The sequence below is a fragment of the Centropristis striata genome, chromosome 15, assembly GCF_030273125.1.
Source record: "Centropristis striata isolate RG_2023a ecotype Rhode Island chromosome 15, C.striata_1.0, whole genome shotgun sequence".
Classification (NCBI taxonomy): domain Eukaryota; kingdom Metazoa; phylum Chordata; class Actinopteri; order Perciformes; family Serranidae; genus Centropristis; species Centropristis striata.
Window position 1 is genome coordinate 3,093,724 of NC_081531.1, and position 14,198 is coordinate 3,107,921.

A 14,198-nucleotide genomic window follows, 5' to 3' on the forward strand; every position below is an offset into this window, starting at 1 on the left:
ACAAATTTATGAGAAAAAAAACTCACAATTTTAAGAGAAAAAAAAATCACAAATTTACAAGAAAAAAAACTCACAAATTTACGCGAAAAAACTCACAAATTTACAAGAAAAAACTCACAAATTTATGAGAGAAAAAAACTCACAAATTTACGAGAAAAAAATCACAATTTTAAGAGAAAAAACTCACAAATTTACAAGAAAAAAACTTACAATTTCACAGCCTGCTGTTGTTTTTGTTTCAATCCTGAAAACCTCACAGGAGGTCAGACTGTCCACCTACAACACAGACTAAACATGGAGGAAGGACTCAGACATGAAAAGTTGTCTCTATTACTGCAGACAGAAGAAGAAAAGAATCCTTCTCTAAGACGAGCAGCTCTGTCCATCCATCAGGACACAAACTCTCTGGAGTACGACACACTGCCTCAGAAGGAGAACGCTCACAGCTTCCAGAGGGGAGATGAAGAAGATGAAGATGAAGATCTGCATGTTTATGACAGTCTGGATGTATCAGCCCAGCCTGGTGCCCTGAGGAACCCCACCCTGTTACACACTGAATATCTGGATACACAGACGGATGAAAGAGAAGAAACAAGGTGAGGTACTCACTTTCTCTTCAACAGACAGTCAGGAAAAAATATTAGACCACCTTGTTTTCTTCAGTTTCTTGTTCATTTTAATGTCTGGTACAACTAAAGGTACATTTGTTTGGACAAATATAATGATAACAACAAAAATAGCTCATAAAAGTTAATTTTTTTAGTGCTTTTTCCATGACTGTAGATGTAAAAATGGCCAAAAAAAATGACAGAAAATTATCAAAATAGACACAAATTGAACCAAAATAGATATAAAAATGACAAAAAAGGACACACATTGACCAGAAATAGATGTAAAAATAACCAAAAATGACACAAAATTATCGAAATAGACACAAATTGACCAAAGATACATGTAAAAATGACCAAAAAGGACACAAAAGGACCAAAATAGATGTAAAAATGACCAAAAAAATACACAAATTGACCAAAAATGAATTACTAATTATAATGATTATGGCTTACATTTAATGAAGACCTAAAATTCAGTGTCCCAAAAAATGTTATATCACAAAAGACCAATTTTAAAAAGTATGTCTAATATATGTTTAATATGTAAATGTTGTCCTCTGAAAAGTATGTCCATCTTATAATTACTTTTTATCCCAAAATGATGACATTTTATCTCATAATTTTGACTTTTTTTATCTCATAATTTTGAACTTTTATCTTGTGATTTTATCTCAAAATTCTGACTTTTTATCTCAAAATTTCAATTGTTTTTAATCTCAAAATTGTGATTTTTTTTTATCTTAAAATTGTAATATTACAAAAGATCAATTTTAAAAAGTTTAATATGTAAATGTTGTCCATCTATATGACTCAATACTTAGTTGGGGCTGTTTGAACTACTGGACATGGACTTTTCACACACAGTTCGAGACTGAATTTTAGGTCTTTACATTAAATGTAAACCATAATCATCATTATTAGAAGAAATTCAATAAATGAAGACATGAAATGTTTCATTCTGTGTGTAATTGATCCATATAATGTCTTATTTCACCTTTATGAATTGAATAACTGTGACATAAATAAACTTTTCTATGATATTGTAATTTATTGAGATGCTCCTGTTTGTTGTTCCTCTTAAAACCTCTAAATAATATTAATAAGAGGATCATAAAGAGATGGAGGTTGTTTAGCGCCTCCTGCTGACAAACAGCTGCAACAGCAGGACGATGCAGAAACACACTGATAATGTTCTCATCAGCAGCAGAAGATCTGCAGGAATTATACATAACTTATATCGCGTAAATATTTGGTAAGCACTTAAACATCCATAAAATAATGAAGCTAAATCAGCTGCGCATGTTGATTTCTCCATGTTTAATGTATCTTATAGATAGGCACAATAGAAACACATACAGTCATGGAAGAAATGATTATACCACCATTGTTTTCTTCAGTTTATTGTTTATTTTAATGCCTGGTTCAACTAAAGGTACAAATATAACGATAAGAACAAAAATATCTGATAATTTCAGAGCTGATATCTAGACATTTAACATGGTTTTATTGATTATAACCAAAATCATTATCAAGAAATGAGAATCCTCTCCTTCCTTCCTTCCTTCCTTTCCTTCTTCAGTTTCTATGTTTCCATTGTTCCTTCCTTCCTTCCTTCTCGTCCTTCTTTCCTTTCCTTCCTTCCTTCCTTGCTCTCCTTCTTTAGTTTCTTCGTATCCTTCCTTCCTTCCTTCCTTCCTTCCTTCAGTTTCTTCATTTCCTTTGTTCCTTCCTTCCTTCTTGTCCTTCTTGTCCTTCTTTCCTTTCCTTCCTTCCTTGCTCTCCTTCTTTAGTTTCTTCGTTTCCTTCCTTCCTTCAGTTTTTTTCATTTCCTTCCTTCCTTCCTTCCTTCCTTCAGTTTTTTCATTTCCTTTGTTCCTTCCTTCTTGTTCTTCCTTCCTTTCTTCCTTCCTTCCTTCTTGTCCTTCTTTCCTTTCCTTTCCTTCCTTCCTTCCTCTCCTTCTTTAGTCTCCTTGTTTCCTTTGTATAAAATATAATGATAACAACAAAAACAGCTGATAAGAGTTTAATTTAAGAGCTGATATCTAGACATTTAACATGGTTTTATTGATAAAAACCACAATCATTATCAATAAAACCATGTTAAATGTCTAGATATCAGCTCTAAAATTAAACTCTTATCAGATATTTTTGTTATTATCATTATATTTGTCCAAACAAATGAATTAAATGAACAATAAACTGAAGAAAACAAAGGTGTAATAATGTATTTCCATGACTGTATATGAGCTATTTGTCCACTAGATGGCAGCGTTTCATTCTAGTAACACAACTGCTTCAGACTGAAAAAGAAAAAAGAGAAAAAGAAAACAATTTCCATGCTCCGTTGGTGAATATGTTGTGTTTTGGCCACATTCTGAACTTGTTTACTCCGTGTTTATTGTGTAAAGATGTGAGATAGTTTGAGATGTTCTCCATGGCGAGGTGTTCCCCCGACCTCGTTTTAATCTGCCTATTGAACTTGACCGCCGCTCTAACCGTCTACTGCGACAAATTAATAGAAATTAAGCAGATAATAGTGCTGCTTAGATGGAACACGGCGCAGCGGCAATCAAAGCTTTTACTTTAGAAACAGGACGTGGATGATAAAAGGTAAATAGCCTCATTCATCACTCCACAATGAAGTGGTGTCAGTGGTTTAATGAGATGCAGGCTCCCATGGTGCACTGCAGCCACAATCACCTCATTCAGGTGCTTTCACATTAACAGCTTTCATTTGAGCTAAATGAGATTTTTGTTTTGTTGTGCTGGAACACAAGAAGTGGTCATCCACAGCCCGTTTCCCAGCCCCATTGTTGGTGAAAAGGAGACGAGTCTTTGTGTGTTGGAGGAGCAGCGGTAGTCGCACACGGTGACAACAACGCCACATCTGTTTGTCCACTCGTTCTGCTGTTTTCACTCTTTTCTCTTTACTGCTCACACACACACGCTCTGATTGCCATTTCCCTCCAAAATAGAGAGAGGGCATTCTCCATTTTCCTCTCATTAACCCGCTCACATTGATGCCCACCAGGGTGATTCTCCTGCAGCTCGTAGCAATAATCCAACAGCATTGAATGCATATTTTGTTTGACCCTTTATAACCTAGACAGTCTAAAGCAGGGGTCTCAAACTCACATTACCTGTAAAAAAAGATTCAAAATCACATTTTATGTTGGACTAAAGGATCAAAAAAGACACAAAATGACAGAAAATGACTAAATTACTTTAAAAAGACACAAAATGACCAAAAAAAGACACAAAATTACAAAAAAAAAGACACAAAATGACCCAAAAAAGACACAGAATGACAGAAAAAACTCAATTACTTTAAAAAGACACAAAATGTCCAAAAAAGACACAAAATGACCAAAAAAATACACAAAATAACCAAAAAAAAGACACAAAATTACAAAAAAAGACACAAAATGACCCAAAAAAACTAAATTGCTTAAAAAAGAAACAAAATGACAAAATAAAGACACTGAATTACGAAAAAAGACACAAAATTACTAAAAAAAGACACAAAATTATTTAAAAAAAGACACAAAATTATTTAAAAAAGACACAAAATGGAGACGAGTCTTTGTGTGTTGGAGGAGCAGCGGTAGTCGCACACGGTGACAACAACGCCACATCTGTTTGTGGCGTTGAAAAGACACAAAATGACCCAAAAAAGACACAGAATGACAGAAAAAACTCAATTACTTTAAAAAGACACAAAATGACCAAAAAAGACACAAAATGACCAAAAAAAATACACAAAATTACAAAAAAAATACACAAAATAACCAAAAAAAGACACAAAATGACCCCAAAAAAAGACACAAAATGACCCAAAAAAACAATATTACTTAAAAAAGAAACAAAATGACAAAATAAAGACACTGAATGCATATTTTGTTTGACCCTTTATAACCTAGACAGTCTAAAGCAGGGGTCTCCAACTCACATTACCTGAGTGACCAAAATGACCCAAAAAAAGACACAGAATGACCAAAAAAATACACAAAATTACTAAAAAAAAGACACAAAATGACCCAAAAAAGACACAGAATGACAGAAAAAACTCAATTACTTTAAAAAGACACAAAATGACCAAAAAAGACACAAAATGACCAAAAAAATACACAAAATTACAAAAAAAGACACAAAATGACCCAAAAAAACTAAATTACTTAAAAAAGAAACAAAATGACAAAATAAAGACACTGAATTACGAAAAAAGACACAAAATTACGAAAAAAGACACAAAATGACCAAAAAAAGACACAAAATTACTAAAAAAAAAAAGACACAAAATGACCCAAAAAAGACACAGAATGACAGAAAAAACTCAATTACTTTAAAAAGACACAAAATGACCAAAAAAGACACAAAATGACCAAAAAAAATACACAAAATTACAAAAAAAAATACACAAAATAACCAAAAAAAGACACAAAATGACCCCAAAAAAAAGACACAAAATGACCCAAAAAAACAATATTACTTAAAAAAGAAACAAAATGACAAAATAAAGACACTGAATTACAAAAAAAGACACAAAATTACTAAAAAAAGACACAAAATTATTTAAAAAAAGACACAAAATTATTTAAAAAAGACACAAAAAGGAGACGTGTCTTTGTGTGTTGGAGGAGCAGCGGTAGTCGCACACGGTGACAACAACGCCACATCTGTTTGTCCACTCGTTCTGCTGTTTTCACTCTTTTCTCTTTACTGCTCACACACACACGCTCTGATTGCCATTTCCCTCCAAAATGGAGAGAGGGCATTCTCCATTTTCCTCTCATTAACCCGCACAGATCAGGGTGATTCTCATGAACATGATGCAGCTCGTAGCAATAATCCAACAGCATTGAATGCATATTTTGTTTGACCCTTTATAACCTAGACAGTCTAAAGCAGGGGTCTCCAACTCACATTACCTGTAAAAAAAGATTCAAAATCACATTTTATGTTGGACTAAAGGATCAAAAAAGACACAAAATGACAGAAAATGACTAAATTACTTTAAAAAGACACAAAATGACCCCAAAAAAGACACAGAATGACCAAAAAAATACACAAAATTACTAAAAAAAGACACAAAATGACCCAAAAAAAGACACAGAATGACAGAAAAAACTCAATTACTTTAAAAAGACACAAAATGACCAAAAAAGACACAAAATGACCAAAAAAGACACAAAATGACAAAAAAAAAAATAAACAAAATAACCAAAAAAAGACACAAAAATTACAAAAAAAGACACAAAATGACCCAAACAAACTAAATTACTTAAAAAAGAAACAAAATGACAAAATAAAGACACTGAATTACGAAAAAAGACACAAAATTACTAAAAAAGACACAAAATTATTTAAAAAAAGACACAAAATTATTTTAAAAATGACACAAAATTATTTTAAAAAGACACAAAATGGAGACGTGTCTTTGTGTGTTGGAGGAGCAGCGGTAGTCGCACACGGTGACAACAACGCCACATCTGTTTGTCCACTCGTTCTGCTGTTTTCACTCTTTTCTCTTTACTGCTCACACACACACGCTCTGATTGCCATTTCCCTCCAAAATGGAGAGAGGGCATTCTCCATTTTCCTCTCATTAACCCGCACAGATCAGGGTGATTCTCATGAACATGATGCAGCTCGTAGCAATAATCCAACAGCATTGAATGCATATTTTGTTTGACCCTTTATAACCTAGACAGTCTAAAGCAGGGGTCTCCAACTCACATTACCTGTAAAAAAAGATTCAAAATCACATTTTATGTTGGACTAAAGGATCAAAAAAGACACAAAATGACAGAAAATGACTAAATTACTTTAAAAAGACACAAAATGACCAAAAAAGACACAAAATGACCAAAAAAAGACACAAAATGACTAAAAAAAAGACACAAAATGACCAAAAAAAGACACAAAATGACTAAAAAAAAGACACAAAATTAACCAAAAAAGACACAGAATGACAGAAAAAACTCAATTACTTTAAAAAGACACAAAATGACCAAAAAAGGCACAAAATGACCAAAAAAATACACAAAATTACAAAAAAAAAGACACAAAATGACCCAAAAAAACTAAATTACTTAAAAAAGAAACAAAATGACAAAATAAAGACACTGAATTACGAAAAAAGACACAAAATTACGAAAAAAGACACAAAATGACCAAAAAAAGACACAAAATTACAAAAAAAAAAGACACAAAATGACCCAAAAAAGACACAGAATGACAGAAAAAACTCAATTACTTTAAAAAGACACAAAATGACCAAAAAAGACACAAAATGACCAAAAAAAATACACAAAATTACAAAAAAAAGACACAAAATGACCCAAAAAAAGACACAAAATGATCCAAAAAAACAAAATTACTTAAAAAAGAAACAAAATGACAAAATAAAGACACTGAATTACGAAAAAAGACACAAAATTACGAAAAAAGACACAAAATGACCAAAAAAAGACACAAAATTACAAAAAAAAAAGACACAAAATGACCCAAAAAAGACACAAAAAGACCAAAAAAAAATACACAAAATTACAAAAAAAAGACACAAAATGACAGAAAAAAGACACAAAATGACCAAAAAAATACACAAAATTACAAAAAAAGACACAAAATGACCCAAAAAAACTAAATTACTTAAAAAAGAAACAAAATGACAAAATAAAGACACTGAATTACGAAAAAAGACACAAAATTACGAAAAAAGACACAAAATGACCAAAAAAAGACACAAAATTACTAAAAAAAAATACACAAAATGACCCAAAAAAGACACAAAATGACCAAAAAAATACACAAAATTACAAAAAAAAGACACAAAATGACCCAAAAAAAGACACAAAATGACCCAAAAAAACAAAATTACTTAAAAAAAAAAACCAAAATGACAAAATAAAGACACTGAATTACGAAAAAAGACACAAAATTACTAAAAAAGACACAAAATTATTTAAAAAAAGACACAAAATGGAGACGAGTCTTTGTGTGTTGGAGGAGCATTGAATGCATATTTTGTTTGACCCTTTATAACCTAGACAGTCTAAAGCAGGGGTCTCAAACTCACATTACCTGTAAAAAAAGATTCAAAATCACATTTTATGTTGGACTAAAGGATCAAAAAAGACACAAAATGACAGAAAATGACTAAATTACTTTAAAAAGACACACAATTACTAAAAAAAAGACACAAAATGACCCAAAAAAAGACACAAAATGACCCAAAAAAACAAAATTACTTAAAAAAAAAACCAAAATGACAAAATAAAGACACTGAATTACGAAAAAAGACACAAAATTACTAAAAAAGACACAAAATTATTTAAAAAAGACACAAAAAGGAGACGTGTCTTTGTGTGTTGGAGGAGCAGCGGTAGTCGCACACGGTGACAACAACGCCACATCTGTTTGTCCACTCGTTCTGCTGTTTTCACTCTTTTCTCTTTACTGCTCACACACACACGCTCTGATTGCCATTTCCCTCCAAAATAGAGAGAGGGCATTCTCCATTTTCCTCTCATTAACCCGCACAGATCAGGGTGATTCTCATGAACATGATGCAGCTCGTAGCAATAATCCAACAGCATTGAATGCATATTTTGTTTGACCCTTTATAACCTAGACAGTCTAAAGCAGGGGTCTCACAAACTCACATTACCTGTAAAAAAAGATTCAAAATCACATTTTATGTTGGACTAAAGGATCAAAAAAGCAACCTGGTCTCACAGAAATCTGTGAAATAGCCACGGATTTCGCTTAACTCAAAATCCGTGGAATAGCCACGGAATCGCTCAAATTTCCGTGAAACTGACACGGATTTCGCTACAATGCAAGTTAATGACAGTCATATCCCGTGGCTATTGGTTTATTCCAAGTCACGTGACTTTCAAGGTCCCAGCGGTCAGAACAAAAAACATGGCGGACAGTTCTCTCATTTTTAGTGAAAAATCTATATTTTGACTTAGTTTCTGCATAAAAATGGATTTTGATCACATTTCTAGCGAGAAATATATGTTTTATTTTCTAAATATTCACTCAGTGAATGTACATAATCACTTTGTATGTTGGAATAGCCACGGGATATGACTATGTCATTAACTTTCATTGTAGCGAAATCCGTGTCAGTTTCACGGAAATTTGAGCGAATCCGTGGCTATTCCACGGATTTTGAGTTAAGCAAAATCCGTGGCTATTTCACGGATTTCTGTGAGATCATGTTGCAAAAAAGACACAAAATGACAGAAAATGACTAAATTACTTTAAAAAGACACAAAATGACCAAAAAAATACACAAAATGACCAAAAAAAGACACAAAATGACCAAAAAAAGACACAAAATGACCCAAAAAAGACACAGAATGACAGAAAAAACTCAATTACTTGAAAAAGACACAAAATTACCAAAAAAGACACAAAATGACCAAAAAAATACACAAAATAACCAAAAAAAAGACACAAAATTACAAAAAAAGACACAAAATGACCCAAAAAAACTAAATTGCTTAAAAAAGAAACAAAATGACAAAATAAAGACACTGAATTACGAAAAAAGACACAAAATTACTAAAAAAGACACAAAATTATTAAAAAAAAGACACAAAATTATTTAAAAAAGACACAAAATGGAGACGTGTCTTTGTGTGTTGGAGGAGCAGCGGTAGTCGCACACGGTGACAACAACGCCACATCTGTTTGTCCACTCGTTCTGCTGTTTTCACTCTTTTCTCTTTACTGCTCACACACACGCTCTGATTGCCATTTCCCTCCAAAATAGAGAGAGGGCATTCTCCATTTTCCTCTCATTAACCCGCACAGATCAGGGTGATTCTCATGAACATGATGCAGCTCGTAGCAATAATCCAACAGCATTGAATGCATATTTTGTTTGACCCTTTATAACCTAGACAGTCTAAAGCAGGGGTCTCACAAACTCACATTACCTGTAAAAAAAGATTCAAAATCACATTTTATGTTGGACTAAAGGATCAAAAAAGACACAAAATGACTAAATTACTTTAAAAAGACACAAAATTACCCAAAAAAGACACAGAATGATCAAAACATACACAAAATGACAGAAAAAAACTAAATTACTTAAAAAAGAAACAAAATGACCAAATAAAGACACTGAATTACGAAAAAAGACACAAAATTACTAAAAAAAGACACAAAATTACTAAAAAAAGACACAAAATTACTTAAAAAAGACATAAAATGACCAAAAAAGACACAAAATTATTTAAAAAAGACACAAAATGACCAAAAAAAAGACTCACAATGACTAAAAAAATGACAAAATGACCAAAAAAGGCACAAGATAATTTAATTTTAAAGGTTTGCATGCATTGCTCCACACAATAAAGATCACATGTTGAATATAACTAGACGCAAGATTACTAAAAAAAGACACAAAATTACAAAAAGGACACAAAATGACAGAAAAGAACTAAATTACTTTAAAATGACTAAAAAAAAGACACAAAATGACTAAAAAAAGACACAAAATGACTAAAAAGAGAAAATGACCAAAAAAAAGATATAAAATGACTAAAAAGACACAAAATGACTAAAAAAGACACAAAATCACCAAAAAAGATACAAAATGACCAAAAAAAGACACAAAATTACAAAAAAGATACAAAATGACCAAAAAAAGACACAAAATTACAAAAAAAGACACAAAATTACAAAAAAAATGAGAAAATGACCAAAAAAAGACATAAAATGACTAAAAAGACACAAAATGACTAAAAAAAGACACAAAATCACCAAAAAAGACACAAAATTACCAAAAAAAGACACAAAATTACCAAAAAAGACACAAAATGATTTAAAAAAGACACAAAATTACCAAAAAAAGTAATTAAAGGGACCTTCGGTTTTGTAATAAAGTGAAGATAAAGTGAGAACTGGGCCGTCTCCTGCTCAGAGGAACAGGTGAGGACTTTGTGTTGGAGTGAGATCATTTAATGTTAAAGGTTTCCTCGATGCATTGCTCCACACAGTAAAGATCACATGTTGAACACGACGAGACGTGCAACTAGTTGCAGGAGTTTAACTTGGAGGTCAGAGGAACAAGAGGCATTAGATCCATTATTAGAAGGACGTCCTCAGACAGAGAGAGCCGGGCCTCATCACACTCCTGATACTGAAACAGATGAGGGGGATTATGTGCCTGTATTTATAGATAATTTTCATATTTTCACCTCCAGGCCCACTAATGAGAGCGTATTTGAGAGCTACTAGCGGGGGAATGGCTCACAAACGGCAATTTTCAGCTTATGAAATGGCTCTAAAATTGCAGGGCTAGAATACTCTTTCTGATGGTGATGAAAAGATCTCATTAAAATAAATAGCAGAGGGCCTCTTTGTTGTGCTTACCGGGAGGACGAGGGAGCATAATTCTGCTGCTGTTATGTTGGGTTGCTAGGTGTAGGGCCCTTCACTTGGATGAGGCCAAAAGGCTAAGGGATGTCTCTCTAATGACTCGGACTCAAACAAGTTGGAGAATGCATTACAGACAGCAGAAACACCACAGCCTCATATCTGCCACACCACATACACACACCTGGAATACAAAAGCCCGTCAAATATTATCCAAACACTGAATGGGAGATTGGAAAAAAAAAAGAGAAAAAAGCCTATAGTTGAATATCCTTTTTACAATATTTCACGTCAGGTTGGTGTAAAATACAGATAAGAGGGAAGAATGGAGTTGTTTGAATAGGAATCTTTTGGCTGAATGAGAAACGCCCGTTGGGTTTGTAAACTATGCAGCAGCGTGTGAAAAGGCTCGTATGAGGAGATGATGAGTGTGTTTCGCTGCCTCGCCACAATAAAATGAAGCCTTTTGTTACAACGTGTCACAGTCATTTTACTCTGAAACAATGTCGTCTGGGAACGGACCCACAGATCCTCATGGAGCCAGACTAAGTTCTGTCTGGGAGGATTATAAGGACATACTTTATTAAACTATATTTCATAATGAGGTACATATAAGGCATAATGTTTTGTGTTAAAATAATATTTTCTATGTTTTTAAACATATTTTTGATTTACTGTAATGCAGGGGTCTCAAACTCAAATTACCTGGGGGCCGCTGGAGGCAGTATCAAAATGACCAAAAAAAGACACAAAATTACTAAAAACAAGACACAAAATGACAGGAAAAAACCCTAAATTACTTAAAAAAGACACAAAATGACAAAAAAAGACACAAAATTATTGTAAAAAAAGACACAAAATGACCAAAAACGACACAAAATTACCAGAAAATGACTGAAAAAACACTAAATTACTTTAAAAAGACACAAAATGACCAAAAAAAGACACAAAATTACAAAAAAAGACACAAAATGACAGAAAAAAACTAAATTTAAATTTACTTAAAAAAGACACAAAATTACAAAAAAGACACAAAATTACTTTAAAAAAAGACACAAAATGACCAAAAAAAGACACAAAATTACTAAAAAAAAGACACATAATGACCAAAAAATGAATAAATAGATTTTTAGATCATCTTAAAAATAGATGAGGAGATGATGAGTGTGTTTCGCTGCCTCGCCACAATAAAATGAAGCCTTTTGTTACAACGTGTCACAGTCATTTCCCTCTGAAACAATGTCGTCTGGAAACGGACCCACAGATCCTCATGGAGCCAGACTAAGTTCTGTCTGAGAGGATTATAAGGACATACTTTATTAAACTATATTTCACTTTTATATGAATGGACAATATAGTCATAATGAGGCATAATTCATTGTTTTGTGTTTTCTATGTTTTTAAACATATTTTTGATTCACAATTTCATTACTGTAATGCAGGGGTCTCAAACTCAAATTACCTGGGGGCCGCTGGAGGGAGTATCAAAATGACCAAAAAAGACACAAAATTACTAAAAACAAGACACAAAATGACAGAAAATAAACCTAAATTACTTAAAAAAGACACAAAATGACAAAAAAGACACAAAATTACTGTAAAAAAAGACACAAAATGACCAAAAACGACACAAAATTACCAGAAAATGACTGAAAAAAACACTAAATTACTTTAAAAAGACACAAAATTACAAAAAGGACACAAAATGACAGAAAAGAACTAAATTACTTTAAAAAAGACACAAAATGACCAAAAAATACACAAAATGACCAAAAAAAGACACAAGATTACTAAAAAAAGACACAAAATGACCAAAAAATACAAAGAATTACTAAAAAAGACAAAATTATTTTAATAAAGACACAATATGACCCTAAATTACTTTAAAAAGAAACAAAATGACTCTAGAGGGTTAATGTGAGATGGAAAAGCCAAAACTTTAGAGTTCAGCTGACAGCAGCTCCATGCTGCTGAACGTTTCTACGTTTCAACGTCATGAGGTGTCGTGCTCCGGCGCTTTCATGGACTCCAGAAACAGAACCACAGATTATTTCTAACAATCACCATTGTGTTTCTTTAACCTGCAGCCAGCTGCTCCCTGATGACGCCTACTCTGGTCTCCGCTATGACCCCAACTGGAGGACCACCCTACGGGGCGCCGCCTACTTCAACCAGAGTCCACGCTCTTCTGTTGGCGAGTTCTACCAAGACCCCAACAAGAAACCAAGTCAGTGTCATGGTGACGGACAAAGACTGGTTCTAAGAGGAGGATACAGATACATCGTTGACACGAGTCCAGCTGCCATGACGAGTCCTCGTATGGCCGCCAGTGAGTCCCACCAGCCGTACTGCCTCCACCCACAGGACGGTCAGACCAGCTCACCAGCATCTAGACCACCAGAGACCGGCCAATCACAGCCGTCCTGCACTGTCAATAAAAACTTTAACAAAAGTTTGCGGAAAGGATTCGGAAAGAAGACTAAAAATATCTCCGACAACGCTCGGTTCCATGAGCTGACCGAGGATTTACACACTATGTACATTAAAGACTTCCAGAGCTACTACCTGCAGGAACAGCAAGTACAGCAAATACAGCAAGCACAGCAAATACAGCAAGTACAGCAAGCACAGCAAATACAGCAAGTAAAGCAAGCACAGCAAGTACAGCAAATACAGCACGTGCAGAAAGTGCAGCAAGTACAGCAAGCACAGCAAATACAGCAAGTTCAGCAAGTACAGCAAATGAGCACATCCACATGTCCCAAGGTTTTATTGAACAAAAAGCTAGACAGACCGAATGAGGACATAGTAGAACGCAACAAAATAACGCTGGGCCGCAACGCAACCAAAGGCGGCTCCTACGTCAGGGTGCATGCTGGGAAGCAGGACACGCCTCCTAGTGTCCATCAGGTGAGTACGTCTTTTGGATATTTGCAATGTGATATCAGACTCTCAGACACAGAGCGCTGTCTGTAATGGCCTCTGTTAGTTAGACAGGACCTCTGGTGGAACAGGTTGCAGTTACAGAAGCAGACAGCAGGAGCTGCACTAACATTGGTAATGACTCCTGGGCTGCTCAGCCATTGTTACGCCTGCAGGTCTTAAGATTAGGTTTAACTCTATGGAGTCTTATAGGGCTATCCTTTTCAATCCTTTTCATGTCTTTTCGTCATTTTTTGTCTTTTTTGGTCA

General features: G+C 33.8%; 1 protein-coding gene across 1 annotated transcript in view; it reads left to right on the forward strand.

The window, feature by feature from the left end:
• Nucleotides 1–222: 222 nt before the first annotated feature.
• jhy (junctional cadherin complex regulator) overlaps nucleotides 223–14,198 on the forward strand; it is a 35,929-nt gene continuing 21,953 nt past the window's right edge. The window contains exons 1-2 of the mRNA XM_059352100.1: nucleotides 223–596; nucleotides 13,094–13,916. Of these exons, the coding sequence (XP_059208083.1) occupies nucleotides 295–596; nucleotides 13,094–13,916 (1,125 nt within the window). The 5' untranslated portion in view covers nucleotides 223–294. The remainder of the gene's footprint in view (nucleotides 597–13,093; nucleotides 13,917–14,198) is intronic.